Raw genomic sequence first — 18,287 nt, 5'->3', positions numbered from 1 at the left:
CATGACAGCTGTAATGAAATAGAAATAATTTTCAGTATAAATGCAGACCGATAATTTATTTGTTCTACATGGTGGAATCTTTTTGTGTCGGTAAATTATGCAGTAAAGGAGATGGAAACTAATTCAAGCGCAAATATTGATTTAATAACCATCATAATATTATTTCGCCACTACGGCAAATTTACTGCCATACCTCCCTAATCTTACTTCATTTGCACACACTGTATATAGACTTTTCTATTGTGTTATTGACTGTACGTTTGTTTATTCCATGTGTAACTCTGTGTTGTTGTTTGTGTCGCACTGCTTTGCTTTATCTTGGCCAGGTCGCAGTTGTAAATGAGAACTGGTTCTCAACTGGCCTACCTGGTTAAATAAAGGTGAAAAAATAAATACATATTAATCTAAGTAAATTGGAGTCATGCGATGATATGGTGTATGGTCCTCCCACTACGGCTCGGGAAATAATGCAGTTTATTAGGCTACACATTAAATAAATTGTAATGAACTTCATAGGGTAATGAAAGTGCACGGTGATTAGTTTGATACACCTTTTCAATAAATATTGACGGTCTTTTTCTGATCGATGCTTAATTGCCATTTTGACAAATAAGTAATCTCATCATGTCGACTCACTAGCCTACGGGTACTGTATCCGCGAGCTGTTGGCTAGAGCGCACGTGCCAAGACCAGAGTAGGCACATTTGCTATTTTACGCAACAGTTTTTGTGACAAAACTATCCGTAGAGTTGAAAATGCGTTGGATACACATTGAACTGTAGATTTTTTTTGTTCCGTATCTGAAAACTTGAGCGAAAAACTACATGTTGTGTGTACTACGTCATCACGTATTGATAAACAAACTGAAACAAGTCAATTTGGAGGAAATACACCACTGGTAGGAAAATGAACATATTTCTTCATGCAGATTTTTGAATATTTGCATGAAAATCTGTCGCCAATTGGATGGAAACCTAGATAATGCTAGCAAGGCTTTAGTGAGGACAGCACAAGTGGGTATGTTCCATGTTTAATTTCCAAATAACTGATGGCAAAAACAATGAAAATATTTACATACATTCGCATAAACACTCATGGTCTCTGTGCAAAGAAATATACATGCAAAAGTAAAGAAAATAAAAAAGAACGTGAAATAAACCCTTTAAAAATCATAATGTTTTTCATGTATAAAACAGGATGAGATTGGGACAAAAAAAAGAAAAGAAACAGAAAAAAACAACCCATTCCCATGTTTCAACATCCTTATACAACTTTACAAAAAATGGATTAACAAATAAATTAAAGGACATGATATGGTATGGGAATGTACAGGTGACCTGACAATGGGCCACTTCTCTCCCCGCCCCTCCCTCCCTCCCTACCAGAAGGAAATATACCAGTTTTGCATGTTCCTATCAGATAAATCAACATACTTCCCTGACAGCATGGGCTGGTCAATGGGCATTTTCTCTTTCTCGCTCTGCCAGAAGGAAATTACCCAATTTAGCAAGTTCCTATCAGGTGACTCACTATACCAGTACACGAAACCCAAATTGAACCAGGTTGTCTGTCGCAACCCAATATTTGTATTGCAAAACATAATAGCCAAAATAGAATCTGGAAAACGATTTTTAATGCTATGTTGATAGTAGATGTTGCAATTATATGACAAGGGAACAACATTCCCACCTCTTTCATTGTCAACATTTTGCCCACATTCTTGATGAAGAATGTTAACAAACTCACTGGTTTGAGACCACAAAATCAACCAAATTAGCACGGCTAAAAGCTTTATTGAAAATACTGTCATTGAAGAAAAATGTAAGATTAAATTATATATATATTTTTTATTTCACTATCCTTTCTACACACGTTCTACCTGGTCATTTAAGTTCAGACTGGAGTATTTTTTCATTGTAAAAAATTAAATACAATTTTTTTTTACTCAGACATCCGTGACCCATTCAAAACCTGCACTATAATTCCCTAACAGCAAACATAGCAACATCACATTTAATTATATGACAAATCTAACTGACTGTTTGGCCATATAGTGTTCTAATAAAACATTCCACTACCTTTCACCCCAAACTATGGCATCAACTCAAATCTGGTAACAGGACATTTGATTCAGAGATGATGCAGGGTCAGATTTTCCCAAAACCTAATGGTTAATGTCCAGATTGGGGCTAGAGTTGAACCACTAAATTACCCCCCATTCAACCCAAAGAAACAATGTCTGTAGACATCTATCATATACACCAGAATCATTCATCCGTGTTGTGTTGTGTTTGTAAGCATGTTGTAGAGCAAGGCTCTCCAACCCTTTTCCCAGAGAGCTACCGTCCTGTATATTTTCGCTCCAACCCTGTTCCCAGAGAGCTACCGTCCTGTAGGTTTTCGCTCCAACCCTGTTCCCAGAGAGCTACCGTCCTGTAGGTTTTCACTCCAACCCTGTTCCCAGAGAGCTACCGTCCTGTGGGTTTTCACTCCAACCCTGTTCTCAGAGAGCTACCGTCCTGTGTGTTTTCACTCCAACCCTGTTCTCAGAGAGCTACCGTCCTGTAGGTTTTCGACTCCAACCCTAATCTAGCGCACCGGATTCTAATAATTAGCTGGTTATTAAGCTGGATCAGGTTAGTTGCAACTGGGGTTGGAGTGAAAACCTACAGGATGATAGCTCTCTGGGAACAGGGTTGGAGAGCCCTGTAGTAGGTTTAGTATGAGGTTAGACAGCAAGCTAGAGGCACCTATAGGTCAAATCATACATAGTTCCAACATAGGGCCCTGGTCTAAAGTGGTGCACTGGATGGGGAATAAGGTACTATTTGAGACGCAGCCCTGGTGTTTGACACAGCACACTTAAACATCTCAATCATGAGAAACAGCTGTAATAGGATCTCTTTTTACATAAATAACTTAATATAAAATAGGTTTGAAATTCAGCTCATTAACACTATGGCATCCTATTCCCTTTGTAATGCACAAGTTTTGACCTGGGCCCTGGTAGGGCTCTATAAAGGGAATAGGGTGCCATTTGGGATGCACCCGAGAACTCCCAATAAGACAAGCCCTCGGGAAGAGAGTGCCAGCTGAATGAGAGAAGTTTTAACACTTGACACAGGTCACTTGTATAAGCAGTAATCAGTGAGTGGACATTACCTATTTTTCAACAGTAGTCTACAATGGTCTAGATGAAACAGGTAGGTGAAGTTCAGAAACCCCCTGCATTTCCAGAGATCCAAGCCAAAAGTGGAGATCGTTATTGCCTTGTAGACTGGCTAAAGTTATCGTAACACCAGAATCAAACCAGACCATAACTTCCAGTCAAAAGAAGTGTAAACAACCCTTTTTAGGGTTCCATAGCGTAAAACATGAGAAATAAAGTGAAATGTCATTAATTCATAAAAATATAATTAAAATAATAGCGCAGGACAGGGAAGGTAATGATGGGACAACTTTGGTATATCAGTAAACTTCTATAGAAAAAGAAAAAGTGAGAGGAAGAAAAGTGACAAATAAAAAAGTATTCATTGATCTAGCCATAAGTGCCATGTAGAGGGCAACCCCAGAATGTCCATAGGATTCGAATGTCCTATGGGGACACTCATAGTGGCATCACTGACCTGAATGGGGATGTCCGTTCTACTCATTCTAATTATATGGTGATAAGTTAACACCCCAACAGGGTCATAGGTCAAATAATGAGGACTACTACCAGCGGAGCTTGCAGTACCAAGTACATGCTTTTATCTCTATTTATTACATGTACAACAGATGTCTTCATAAATAGTTGCATAAAATGTTAAAGCCGCAACATTGCACATGATAAGAATGGGGGAAACATAACATACATTGAGTGCATTTACAGTATTCTGTCTTCCTGCTCCTTTTCCTCATTCACTCTCCATCCGATTGACCATCTCTGCTGCCACTCAGGCTCAGTCGCCAAATTGGTGATCTACTACATTTCATTTGCAGGATTCTTTAGTCCCAAGAATGTTCTCAAGAGCAGGCGGCCATTTTGAAACGGGAGGGACAGAAGGCAGTTGAGAGTCTATATACAAAGTAAGGCTTAATCATCTTAAATCTGCGCAATACCATTTTTGTTTTCTAGTAAAAGCAAAAACAAAACAAATCATTATTTTCTGTTGTTGAGACTTTGCAGCAGTCAGCAGAATCTCTATCTTTACTTAGATTAAGGTTTCTTAGATTAAGTACATAAGCGCAGCAATTGGAAAACTCTGATTAGACATAAAACTATCTCAACAAAGTGGAGGAGCTCAGTCAATGGATGAGTCCTCTACGGGCTGTAAAGTAGCGTAGCGACTTTCTACTGCTGAGCGTTTTTCTTCAATCTTCTTTTGAAATGTTCGTTTGAGTTTTGTTGTTTTTTTCAAAAACTTTTTTGAAAAGTTGTGAACAATGTTCTCTCTCTTTATACATTGGTTCCTTAAGAAAGGGGGTGTCTCAAAAGTCTTTGAGTCACATATTGTAAAAGCACAAAAACAAAACCGCTCTCTCTTTCTCTGGCAACAAGAGGGAAGGGATGGTTGCTGTGTGCTAACACTAGCTTCCTTGGCAACACTCTCTCCTCTGAAAGCTCTGTTTGTTTGACTCTCAGTAAGATAGAGGACAAATATGTTACTCCATCGATTTGTCAGTATTTCTTGTTTTAGATTTTTTCTTCTTTCGAAAATCAGTTTTAGTGTAAACAAGCAAGCAGCAGTAGACTGGTGAGGACATTGTCATCCTTGTTTTGATTGGCTAAGAACTCAGTGTGTGTTCTCTCAGGGAATACTCTGATTGGCTAAGGACCTCTAGGCCTACAGGCCTCATGTTTTGGTTGAAGGACAACAGGACTCTTTAAAACCACAACATATCTGAAAGAGGATGAGATCAGCGAATTTCATTTTCCCCCCACCTTTTTCTTTCTCTGAGATGCTCAGTCCCAAATCAACCCCTAGTCACTACCCCCTAGTCACCTCATATAGATCTGAAAGGATTTGGATAGGTCTAAGCAATATGGTTCTATCAATCCCGTCTCCACCTTGTCTTCTGAGAGGTTAGGTGGAAGTAATATTGCTCATACCTATTAAATCTTCTTAGATCTACACAAGCAGCTAGTGGGAATGTAGCGAGGAGTCCGTTTGGGACTGGACGCCCTGTTCTCTCCTTCCTATTAGGGTGGTGGGAGGAGGGGGCATCTCTCTCCATCGCTCCATCCCTCACTCAGGCCAGTGGCTGTAGCCGGCTGTGTAGTAAGCTCTGTACCCCTCCGATGGGCTTTGCGTCTGTCTGGTGCTTCCTCCTGTCTATGAACAGCACTAGGCGAGACGTGTCCAGACACCCACCTTCCACCCTACCCTGTCCCTGGACGTCTGCTAACTTGGCCTGGCCCTGGACCCAGGGCTCCTGCAGACATAGCCCAGCCGGAGGCCTCCTGGACGGGTCGGCCCTCAGCAGCAGGCAGACAAACTCCCGGGCCCCCTTGGTCACGCCCTTGAAGTAGTGGTGGGGGAAGCTGAAGTCTAGCTGACAGATGTTCAGACACGTCTCCTCCACGCTCTCATCCAGGAAAGGAGAGGCCCCGCTCAGGAGGACGTAGGTCACAACCCCCAGACTCCAGAGGTCAGAGGTCAGGGCGGCCGGCTCCCCCAGGACCAGCTCGGGGGAGGAAAACTCGGGGCTTCCCAGGAGAGGGTGGATGTAGTGGGCACTGTTGAGCTGGACGGCATCCCCGAAGTCAGTCAGTTTTACCACAGGCTGGCCGGATGAGGTGTGGGACACCAACAGGTTCTCAGGCTGGGGGAGAGGAGAGAAAGAGGGAGGAGGAGGGAGAGCGATATGGGGGAGGGAGATAGAGTATAAATAGAAGGTTTAGAAAAGAGAGAAGTGGAGAGAAAGTGAGAGAAAACAGGGGAGATATGGGATAGTATAAATAGAAGTGAGAATGGAGAAATTAAAAGGATAGAGATAGGAAGAATGGAGATATGAAGGAGAGAAATGGAAAGGAGAGACAGAATTGAAAAGAAAGATGATGAATACCAAAGTACAGTACCTTTAAGTCCAGATGGGCTATCCTACAGTTGTGTAGGTAATGTAAAGCTTCTAGGATGTTCCGTAGGTAGCTGGCCACTTTCTCCTCAGTCAGATTCCCCCAGCTCACTATGTAGTCCAGGAGACGACCCTGGTCAATCCTGTAGAGAGAAACACACACGCACACGGGTCAAGCAGATCTGTGAGAATGTTGAATGCTACTGTGTGCGTGTGTGTGTGTGTGTGTGTGTGTGTATTCACATCTCCAGGACCAATCTGTAGCTGAAGAGGTCTAGGAGTGCTACCAGGTGTGTGTTCATGTTGAGCGATTAACCAAAATGGAAATGGAGAAGAGACAGAAGAATGTACGATTGAGAGGGATATAGAGCAGTTGCTTCGTGAGGTACAGTGGGGCAAAAAAGTATTTAGTCAGCCACCAATTGTGCAAGTTCTCCCACTTAAAAAGATGAGAGAGGCCTGTAATTTTCATCATTGGTACACTTCAACTATGACAGACAAAATGAGAAAAAAAATCCAGAAAATCACATTGTAGGACTTTTTATGAATTTATTTGCAAATTATGGTGGAAAATAAGTATTTGGTCAATAACAAAAGTTTCTCAATACTTTGTTATATACCCTTTGTTGGCAATGACAGAGGTCAAACGTTTTCTGTAAGTCTTCTCAAGGTTTTCACACACTGTTGCGGGTATTTTGGCCCATTCCTCCATGCAGATCTCCTCTAGAGCAGTGATGTTTTGGGGCTGTTGCTGGGCAACACAGACTTTCAACTCCCTCCAAAGATTTTCTATGGGGTTGAGATCTGGAGACTGGCTAGGCCACTCCAGGACCTTGAAATGCTTCTTACGAAGCCACTCCTTCGTTGCCCGGGCGGTGTGTTTGGGATCATTGTCATGCTGAAAGACCCAGCCACGTTTCATCTTCAATGCCCTTGCTGATGGAAGGAGGTTTTCACTCAAAATCTCACGATACATGGCCCCATTCATTCTTTCCTTTACACGGATCAGTCGACCTGGTCCCGTTGCAGAAAAACAGCCCCAAAGCATGATGTTTCCACCCTCACAGTAGGTATGGTGTTCTTTGGATGCAACTCAGCATTCTTTGTCCTCCAAACACGACGAGTTGAGTTTTTACCAAAAAGTTATATTTTGGTTTCATCTGACCATATGACATTCTCCCAATCTTCTTCTGGATCATCCAAATGCTCTCTAGCAAACTTCAGACGGGCCTGGACATGTACTGGCTTAAGCAGGGGGACACGTCTGGCACTGCAGGATTTGAGTCCCTGGCGGCGTAGTGTGTTACTGATGGTAGGCTTTGTTACTTTGGTCCCAGCTCTCTGCAGGTCATTCACTAGGTCCCCCCGTGTGGTTCTGGGATTTTTGCTCATCGTTCTTGTGATCATTTTGACCCCACGGGGTGTCAACATGCGCCAGCATTCCTGTGGAATGCTTTCGACACCTTGTAGAGTCCATACCCCGACGAATTGAGGCTGTTCTGAGGGCAACATGGGGTGCAACTCAATATTAGGAAGGTGTTCCTACTGTTGTGTACACTCAGTGTACACAACAGCTGAAATATTTAATTAAATTACAGTAATGTGAATAAATGATGGTTAATAAGTGATAAGCAGTAATGGGCAGTCCCTACCATCATGGGCCTAATTGTTTATTCTGTGTTGTTACAGCATTCAGTCCACAAAATGCATAGTGCATTTCATGTAAAAAAAAAATATATATATATTGAAATCGAAAAAACTTGAAACTTTTTTCTAATCGAACTGACCTCAGAAAGCACTAATCACTCAGCACTAGTGTGTGTGTGTGTGTGTGTGTAACTCACATCTCCAGGACCAGTGCGTAGCTGCTGGGGGTCTCATACGTGTCCAGCAGTCTGACAAGGTATGTGTGTTGCAGTCTCTGTAGCAGGCTGAGCTCCTGGGTCACCTGGTCTCTCTTCATCAGCTTCTTATTGACCAGCTTGACCGCCACCGTGCGTTTGCTCGACTTGTGGTCACAACGCTTGACCACAGAGAACCGGCCCCTGGGGCAAGGAGAAGAGGTTACGGTGGTCATCTTCAGAGGCTGACTCTTCATCATTATCATTGGAAATGTCATTAACCCCTTAATCGATGTACCGCCCCGTGAAAATAAAATTTGCATAATATAACAATGTGTCAGTTTAAGCTATAGATATGGTTTTGTTTTTTGCATTGGATGTGTCTCAATCCACCGCATCCATCTATGTAACACTTCCGCATTTGAGGTGAAAGATGACAGAGCTAGAGCGTTTTTGTCACACCATGAGACATACCGAAAATTGGTCTTCTCACAAAATAAGGGGTTAAATACATGTCAATAAAAATAACACATTTTTCCTGATCTTTCTTATATCTCTCAGACACTTCAGAACAAGCTTACTTTAGATTTTGGGGGGGACTATCTTTTGTTCCATGTAGTGAATCTGTTATTCAATGTGTTTGTACGGTCTAACAGCAGTAAGGCCCCAAAATTTCTTTTCATCAAATATATATACATTACAAGTCAAAAGTTTGGACACCTACTCATTCAAGGATTCTTCTTTATTTTTACTATTTTCTACATTGTAGAATAATAGTGAAGACATCAAAACTATGAAATAACACATATGGAATCATGTAGTAACCAAAAAAAGTGTTAAACAAATCTAAATATATTTTATATTTGAGATTCTTCAAAGTAGCCACCCATTGCCTTGATGACAGCTTTGCACACTCTTGGCATTCTCTCAACCAGCTTCACCTGGAATGCTTTTCCAACAGTCTTGAAGGAGTTACCACATATGCTGAGCACTTGTTGGCTGCTTTTCCATCCAACTCAACCCAAACCATCTCAACTGGGTTGAGGTCGGGTGATTGTGGAGGCCAGGTCATCTGATGCATCACTCCATCACTCTCCTTCTAGGTCAAATAGCCCTTACACAGCCGGGAGGTGTGTTTTGGGTCAGTGTCCTGTTCAAAAACAAATGATAGTCCCACTAAGCGCAAACCAGATGGGATGCTGTGGTAGCCATGCTGGTTAAGTGTGCCTTGAATTCTAAATAAATCACGACAGTGTCACCAGCAAAGCACCATCACACCTCCTCCTCCATGCTTCACGGTTGGAACCACACATGTGGAGATCATCCGTAAACAAGGCGGATGGAACCAAAAATCTCAAATGTGACTCATCAGAACAAAGGACAGATTTCCACCGGTCTAATGTCCATTGCTCGTGTTTATTGGCCCAAGCAAGTTTCTTTTTTTTATTGGAGTCCTTTAGTAGTGGTTTCTTTGCAGCAATTCGACCATGAAGGCCTGATTCACGCAGTCTCCTCTGAACAGTTGATGTTGAGATGTGTCTGTTACTTGAACTCTGGATTTATTTGGGCTGCAATCTGAGGTGCAGTTAATAATGAATTTAGCCTCTGCAGCAGAGGTAACTCTGGGTCTTTCTTTCCTGTGGCGGTCCTCATGAGAGACAGTTTCATCATAGAGCTTGATGGGTTTTGTGACTGCACTTGAAGAAACTTTCAACGTTCTTGAAATGTTACGCATTGACTGACCTTCATGTCTTAAAGTAATGATGGACTGTCGTTTTTCTTTGCTTATTTGAGCTGTTCTTGCCATAATATGGGCTTGGTCTTTTACCAAATAGGGCTATCTTCTGTATTCCATCCCTAACTTGTCACAACGCAACTAATTGGCTCAAACGCATTATGAAGGAAAGAAATTCCACAAATTAACTTAACAAGGCACACCTGTTAATTGAAATGCATTCCAAGTGACTACCTCATGAAGCTGGTTGAGAGAATGCCAAGAGTGTGCATAGCTTTCATCAAGGGAGAAGGTGGCTACTTTGAAGAAAAATATATAACACTTTTTTGGTTACTACATGATTCCATATGTGTTATTTCATAGTTTTGATGTCTTCACTATTATTTTACAATGTAGAAAATAATTTTAAAAAACTGAAAAAAATGAGTAATGAATGTAATGAGTAAGTGTCCGAACTTTTGACTGTAGATTTTTTTATACTTCAAGGGGTCTTAAAATTCTAAATCAAATACCAACATTATCCTTGCTATGACACCTTCTTAAAATGTTATATATAGCTTAGCAGTACCCCTCCCCCAGCTTAGACAGGGCTTAGACTCTTAAGTTATGTACAAGAGTACACACACACCTAGGGGTGATAAGAACAGAGGTGTGTGTACTGTACCTGCCCAGCTCTGCCACCTCAGTGTAATGGGACTCAAAGTTGTCCTTCCAGCTCACCCTGACCCCATCACTGGACACAGCTACACACAAAAGGGGAATAGTACAGTTAGAAGAGCCGAGTCATTTTGACTCAATATGAATAAAAAATTCTAATATCTCTGCCATTTTTAAAGCCATGCCCCCCTCCGTACTTGACTTTTCATATGCAAGTCATTTATCGTTACATTACATTTATTACTGCTTAATTACTGGCCTGTGCCAGTATGTATGTACGTACGTGTGTGGTCTTACCTAGCACTCTGAGGATGGCTGATGATGTCACTGAGCCCAGGTCGTTAGCGGCGACGCAGGTGTAAACACCGTCGTCCACCGAAGACACACCTACTATCCTCAGTGTCGCCTCGCCCGTCTCACTGTCACACACACACACACACACACACACACACACACACACACACACACACACACACACACACACACACACACACACACACACACACACACACACACACACACACACACACACACACACACACACACACACACACACACAACTTTAACAGCCAATACCCTTATTGTTTCACTGTCTCATAAACAAGTGATACCTTTGTGTAGTGTGTGTGTGTGAGTGTGTGTGCCTGACTCCGTGTGTGTGTGTTCCTCTATGTGTGTGTGTGGCTACCAAGAGAATTCTCTTCGATTATAATCACAGCCGCATATATTCCCCCCCAAGAAGACACATCGACGGACCTGAACGAACTATATTTGACTCTATGTAAACTGGAAACCACATATCCTGAGGCTGCATTCATTGTAGCTGGGGATTTTAACAAGGCTAATCTGAAAACAAGACTCCCTAAATTCTATCAGCATATCGATTGTGCTACCAGGGCTGGTAAAACCCTAGATCATTGTTATTCTAACTTCCGCGATGCATATAAGGCCCTCCCCCACCCTCCTTTTGGAAAAGCTGACCACGACTCCATGTTGTTGCTCCCAGCCTATAGAGAGAGACTAAAACAGGAAGCTCCCACGCTCAGGTCTGTTCAACGCTGGTCTGACCAATCTGATTCCACGCTTCAAGATTGCTTCGATCACGTGGACTGGGATATGTTCCGCACTGCGTCAAACAACAACATTGACGAATACGCTGATTCGGTGAGCGAGTTTATTAGCAAGTGCATCGGCGATGTCGTACCCACAGCAACTATTAAAACATTCCCAAACCAGAAACCGTGGATTGATGGCAGCATTCGCGCGAAACTGAAAGCGCGAACCACTGCTTTTAACCAGGGCAAGGTGACCGGAAACATGACCGAATACAAACAGTGTAGCTATTCCCTCCGCAAGGCAATCAAACAAGCTAAGCATCAGTATAGAGACAAAGTAGAGTCGCAATTGAACGGCTCAGACACAAGAGGTATGTGGCAGGGTCTCCAGTCAATCACGGATTACAAAAAGAAAACCAGCCCCGTTGCGGACCAGGATGTCTTGCTCCCAGACAGACTAAATAACTTCTTTGCTCGCTTTGAGAACAATACAGTGCCACTGACACGGCCCGCTACCAAAACTTGTGGACTCTCATTCACTGCTGCCGACGTGAGTAAAACATTTAAACGTGTTAACCCTCGCAAGGCTGCAGGCCCAGACGGCATCCCCAGCCGCGTCCTCAGAGCATGCGCAGACCAGCTGGCTGGTGTGTTTACGGACATATTCAATCAATCCTTATCCCAGTCTGCTGTTCCCACATGCTTCAAGAGGGCCACCATTGTTCCTGTTCCCAAGAAAGCTAAGGTAACTGAGCTAAACGACTACCGCCCCGTAGCACTCACTTCTGTCATCATGAAGTGCTTTAAAGGACTAGTCAAGGACCATATCACCTCCACCCTACCTGACACCCTAGACCCACTCCAATTTGCTTACCGCCCCAATAGGTCCACAGATGACGCAATCGCAACCACACTGCCCTAACCCATCTGGACAAGAGGAATACCTATGTAAGAATGCTGTTCATCGACTACAGCTCAGCATTTAACACCATAGTACCCTCCAAACTCGTCATCAAGCTCGAGACCCTGGGTCTCGACCCCGCACTGTGCAACTGGGTACTGGACTTCCTGACGGGCCGCCCCCAGGTGGTGAGGGTAGGTAACAACATCTCCACCCCGCTGATCCTCAACACTGGGGCCCCACAAGGGTGCATTCAGAGCCCTCTCCTGTACTCCCTGTTCACCCACGACTGAGTGGCCATGCACGCCTCCAACTCAATCATCAAGTTTGCAGACGACACTACAGTGGTAGACTTGATTACTAACAACTACGAGACGGCCTACAGGGAGGAGGTGAGGGCCCTCGGAGTGTGGTGTCAGGAAAATAACCTCACACTCATCATCAACAAAACAAAGGAGATGATCGTGGACTTTAGGAAACAGCAGAGGGAGCACCCCCCTATCCACATCGACGGGACAGTAGTGGAGAGGGTAGTAAGTTTTAGGTTCCTCGGCGTACACATCACGGACAAACTGAATTGGTCCACCCACTCAGACAGCGTGGTGAAGAAGGCGCAGCAGCGCCTCTTCAACCTCTGGAGGCTGAAGAAATTTGGCTTGTCGCCTAAAACCCTCACAAACTTCTACAGATGCACAATCGAGAGCATCCTGTCGGGCTGTATCACTGCCTGGTACAGCAACTGCTCCGCCCACAACCGTAAGGCTCTCCAGAGGGTAGTGAGGTCTGCACAACGCATCACCGTGGGGCAAACTACCTGCCCTCCAGGACACCTACACCACCCGATGTCACAGGAAGGCCATAAAGATCATCAAGGACAACAACCACCCGAGCCACTGCCTGTTCACCCCGCTTTCATCCAGAAGGCGAGGTCAGTACAGGTGCATCAAAGCAGGGACCGAGAGACTGAAAAACAGCTTCTATCTCAAGGCCATCAGACTGTTAAACAGCCACCACTAACATTGAGTGGCTGCTGCCAACATACTGACTCAACTCCAGCAACTTTAATAATGGAAAAATGTATGTAAAAAATGTATCACTAGCCACTTTAAACAATGCCACTTAATATAATATTTACATACCCTACATTACTCATCTCATATGTATATACTGTACTCTATACCATCTACTGCATCTTGCCTATGCCGTTCTGTACCATCACTCATTCATATATCCCTTTATACTTGTGTGTATAAGGTAGTTGTTGTGAAATTGTTAGGTTAGATTACTCGTTGGTTATTACTGCATTGTCGGAACTAGAAGCACAAGCATTTTGCTACACTCGCATTAACATCTGCTAACCATGTGTATGTGACAAATTTGATTTGATTTGCCACTCTCTCTGTGTGTACCTGTAAGCGATGCTGTGGTGTCCATTGTTGTTCAGGGTGGTCTGGTCAGGTCCCCTCCAAGTGACAGTAGCTTTGGGTCGGCCACACACCTTACACCTCAGAGTCACACTCTCCCCGTTGTCACACGTCACCTCACTCAGGGGGACCAGGAACTCTGGTTGAACTAAGGGTCAAAGGTAAAATGACATCATCACTGAGCAGCTGGGAGTGCCAGGGGTTGTGTCAAAGTGAGAGCATATCATTTATTTACATTCTTTTGTTTGTTTTAAATGTGTTTTTCTGTTCATTCTTTGGTTATTATTTAATATTGTACAATTAACTTCATTGTTCCTACGTGGAAAATGGTCATGTATGCAAACAATATATGTAGATCTGTATATCAATTCTGTTATATTGAGGGATCTTTATTGAGACTACACAATGGGAGACTTACCATCATAGATATAGTTGGGATTTAGAAGCTGAAAAAAAACAGACAGCAAGCCAAACATCAGACATCATAGAAGTATGTTTTGTGTAGTTTTGATATTCTTAGTTGGTTACTAGTAACACATCAACAATAGCACAGCCTAGCTCTCTGATGTGGAGAAAATTCATTCTAGCCTATTGCTTATACCAATCCAAGCCTCTCCGACCTACATAAGTATGCCTGCCTAGGCATCACGGGTAGGGATAGTGGTCGTTAAGGACTGGACAAAAATGATTGATGATGATTTACCTTTACAGAAACCTTATTGGTTAGCCCATCTCTGGACTTCCTGTAACCGTTTTCCAGCTTGCTCTCTTTCTTTCCCTCCTCTTTCTTCTCAGACTTCTTGCGGATGCGCAGGGTGGTGTGCCAGGATGAGGACTTCCTGTTTACCCAAATAAGTACAAAGTTGAAAGGTATATGATATACTACTAATCAATAACATATATCTCATTATACCACACAATTCCTAGTTTTAGGCTAACAATATTTTGTGTGGTGTCACACTAAAATCCTTCCCACAGTCTCTTACTTGATGGTTCCGTCTGGGCAGTCGGGGATGATGGTGGAGGTGTGTCCCAGAACGTAGCCGGGGATCCAGCCCTCGGCGGCGGGGCCCTGTTCTGTAGCGGCCCGGAACACTAGGAACATGTTCTGTTGGTTAGAGGCCAGGATCTGAACCACCTCTCCCTGGGACACACTGATCTCATCCTCCTTCAGGGCCACGTAGTCCTGGGTCACCAACATGGTCGACATACTACTGCTGCTGCTGCTTTCACTCTGTGGAGATGGGGGGAGGGAGAGAGGGGGGAGTGGTGTAAGCATGTTGAATAACTTGCAAGAAACTCACTTCCTTACACACACTCACACACCCCCCCCCCCACACACACACACACACACGTAGATCAATCCCCTAAGATGCCATGCATCTCATCAGTAACAGGCCAAACACACTGATTCTATCATGGCGCACCAACCTACACACACGCACACACCTCACACTCACAACGCTGTTTAGGTAGAGAGGGAAGAGGACGGACAAAAAGCAGCATAGAGAAGAGGAAAGAGATACTATTTGAGTAGAGCTTTAGATACTCCTCCATGTGAGCGCTGTGGTTAGCCATCCATTCACCAGTTTAACACACTGTTTCCAGTTAACAAAATAACTTATACACCTCCGTGAGAGAGAAAGAAAGAAGAAAAAGAGATTGGCACCACTCCTCCTTCGGAGAACGAGTGAATACGATGGAGTGAAGAAGTACACACTCAGGTGGAGGTGTTAAAAAGGAGGGATGAGTTTCAGTTTCAGTCACCTCGTCAGAAGCGTTGTTAGAGTTAAATAGAAATGCGAGTCGTTGTTAAAGACTGAAGTGTTATAAAAGCCTTGTTAAAAAAAGAGGAGAAAAAGTCTTCAGTAGAGTTTAGTAGAGTTGTATTAGAGCTTACAAAGCGGTGAAGCGTTGTTAGAGACATAGTGACAAGAGACACGTAGTAGTAACAGTAGAGGACTACTAAGTAGTACAGCAGTAGTGGATTACTACTTGGAGTGCAGGTTAGAGAGGTGCGTTGTAGAGTAGTTTAGTACAGTTGTCAATTCGTTAGATGCGCAGTAGTAGTAGGTGAGTACTACTAGTAGTAGTAGAACATGTAGTAGCAGTTTAGTAGAGCCATCTCCAGTGGGATGCAGCAGGACACAGGCAGACAGGACAGGTCTCCCGTAAGTGCTGGATTAGTCAACCAGGAGCAGGAGTAGCACTAGGCCGCACTGAAGCCAGGGCAGCGGGTACATCTCTTACCCCGTTGCTCTGGGTGGACTGCTCGCTGGTGGATGAGCACGTACTCATGCGGTCCGCCTCCTTGCTGTGGGTGGAGTGTCTGTGGGAGCCTGTCGCGGACTGAGAGGAGGTCTGGGACGTGTTTTGGTTCTGCCTCCCCATGGTCTCTCCTGTCTCCCCTGGGAAGGTGAAGGAGCCGGGCCGACTGGCTGGAGAACCAGGCATGGAGCTCCAGAAGGAGCCAGAGCCAGACTTCAGGCCAGGGCTAGGAGGGGGAGGCGGGAGGGCGTCTTTCCCAAAGGCGGGAGTTGCCAGGGGGGAGGCCATGGGGGAAACGGTGCCCGGGCGAGGCTTGGTGGGGGTGGAAAGAAGCACGGGCCCAGAGAGGGGGGCCACACTGGCCCGGGGAATAGGGGGGGTGGGAGGGGGCTGGTCGGTTGAGGCCGAGAACGTGCGCTTGCCCTGGGGACTGCCCCCCTGGACCCTCACCCCACGCTGGGCCTCCCTGGTGTCCCTCACCCCCCCCGCTGGAGCCTGCGACCCCGGGTTCACTGAGACGGAGTGAGGGAGCGAGGAATGAGGGGGGAGACGAGGGGAGGAACCTGAATTACAAGTGAGCAAAACTGAGTGAAGGGAGGGAAACATCTTAACCAGGGAAATGTCAACACAAACACACCCTCTGTAATACTAGGAAAGGCTATGCCTACCTGACATTTTGTTGGGGCTGTCTGTGTCTGCGGCCCCAGGGTGGTGTGGGTGTCGTAGGGGCTGGGGCAGGCGGGAGGGCTGAGGGATCCTGGAGGGCCTCCTGTTGGAGCCAGCTCCGCCCTGGGGACCACCTCCAACGAGGGGACTACCTACACATAGGGGCCCACCTACACCGAGGGGACCAGTGAGAGGCACACCCTGTAGACCTCCAACAGGGGCCACACTGGGCATGGCGCTCCCCACTGACGGAGCACCGCTGCTGGGTAGACATGGTCCGTCGCTAGCCCCTACATGGATCCTCTGGTACTCTATAGGGGAGGTCAGAGCTGGAGAGAGAGAGTGAGAAAGAGAGGGACAGAGATTGAACAAAATATTAACCTTTGCAGTATTTATTTTGGCTACATCACAAACCACAACATTCCAAAATTGACTATTTTGGAATGAGTTACGCAAAGGGTTTATGTGCGTGCGTGTACCGTTGAGGAAGTTGCGTTGGCTCTCCAGTATCTGGCTGATCTGAAGGGTCCAGACCTGACGCACTCCCAGGTGGGAGGAGTGGAGGACGAAGGATTCTACGCTGCTATTGGTCACCCGAGAGGTCAACACAAACTTACAGGGGTCACCGTCCACACTGTCCTCCAATCCCAGACAACCGATCTGGAGAGAGAGAGGAATGGAGACAGAAAGAAAGAGTTTCAACACACCTTCATCAAGACATTGAGGGATGGATACAGCACTCAAGGCTTACATTGTCTTTCGATGCAGAAAAACACAGAAAAAAAATATGAAGGGAAAGAAAAGGAGAGAAACTGTGTTGCTGCTTGGAATTAAATACACATTTCCATAGGATCTATCGATGATACCTTGATGCTGTTCTTGTATAGGAAGCCAGGCATGGAGAAGCCTCTCTTCTTGTCCAGTGGCTCGCTGAAGATGACAATCTGTTCAAAGAGGAAGACCCTTCTCTCCCTCATCCTCCCTCCTCCTCCCTCGGGGTCTGATACCATGAAGGTGTCCTGGAGCAGCAGACGACCCTGGGCCACAATCTTACCCTGGAGGGCGGAGGAAGGCGAAAAAAGAAAGAAAGAAGGAAACAAAAGTGAGTAGCAAAATGTAGAAAGAGGTGAAGAACGAAAACGATAAGGGAGACAGAGGAGAGCAGGGAGGAAGGAGAGAAAATAAGACCATGTGAAATTGGTGGGTTGATTGATCTATTCTTAAGTCTTTAAATGTTTGATATCCTGTTTTGTTGGGTAACTATTTAATGTCAGGGTTATCTTACGTCAAATCCTTGGAGTCGCCCCACGTTCATCATATCGTTGCATCTCTTTGGTACGATGCACATGATCTCAACTCCTTTCTGTAGGCCACACACACACACACACACACACACACACACACACACACACACACACACACACACACACACACACACACACACACACACACACACACACACACACACACACACACACACACACACACACACACACACACACACACACACACACACACACACACAGAGAGAATGGGTTAAAAAACACATTGTTAAGGAAATAAAATATAGTATAAAAATGTATAAAACAAAATGAAAAGACTACAGGAAAGACAGTGTCCTCTCTTCCTCACCTCCAACTCTACTGAATCCAACCCAGCCTTTTTAGAAAATTTGAGGAAGTC

The 18,287-nt window shown here is 44.7% G+C and overlaps 1 protein-coding gene across 9 annotated transcripts in view; it reads right to left on the bottom strand.

Annotated features, from left to right (window-relative positions):
• Window positions 1–1,018: 1,018 nt before the first annotated feature.
• Window positions 1,019–18,287, bottom strand: part of LOC139554994 (triple functional domain protein) — a 98,052-nt gene continuing 80,783 nt past the window's right edge. For all 9 annotated transcript variants that reach the window (XM_071368345.1, XM_071368346.1, XM_071368348.1 and 6 more), the window contains 15 exons: window positions 18,237–18,287; window positions 17,890–17,967; window positions 17,471–17,659; window positions 17,084–17,264; window positions 16,607–16,933; window positions 15,921–16,501; window positions 14,657–14,904; window positions 14,374–14,509; window positions 14,089–14,116; window positions 13,656–13,818; window positions 10,588–10,709; window positions 10,298–10,376; window positions 7,902–8,102; window positions 6,062–6,200; window positions 1,019–5,805 (listed from right to left, as the gene is read on the bottom strand). In XM_071368345.1, the coding sequence (XP_071224446.1) occupies window positions 5,233–5,805; window positions 6,062–6,200; window positions 7,902–8,102; window positions 10,298–10,376; window positions 10,588–10,709; window positions 13,656–13,818; window positions 14,089–14,116; window positions 14,374–14,509; window positions 14,657–14,904; window positions 15,921–16,501; window positions 16,607–16,933; window positions 17,084–17,264; window positions 17,471–17,659; window positions 17,890–17,967; window positions 18,237–18,287 (3,096 nt within the window). In that variant the 3' untranslated portion in view covers window positions 1,019–5,232. The remainder of the gene's footprint in view (window positions 5,806–6,061; window positions 6,201–7,901; window positions 8,103–10,297; window positions 10,377–10,587; window positions 10,710–13,655; window positions 13,819–14,088; window positions 14,117–14,373; window positions 14,510–14,656; window positions 14,905–15,920; window positions 16,502–16,606; window positions 16,934–17,083; window positions 17,265–17,470; window positions 17,660–17,889; window positions 17,968–18,236) is intronic.

The sequence above is a fragment of the Salvelinus alpinus genome, chromosome 26 (assembly GCF_045679555.1).
Source record: "Salvelinus alpinus chromosome 26, SLU_Salpinus.1, whole genome shotgun sequence".
NCBI lineage: Eukaryota > Metazoa > Chordata > Actinopteri > Salmoniformes > Salmonidae > Salvelinus > Salvelinus alpinus.
The sequence above is the reverse complement of the archived record's forward strand: the minus strand, read 5'-3'. Positions and strand labels throughout refer to the sequence as shown.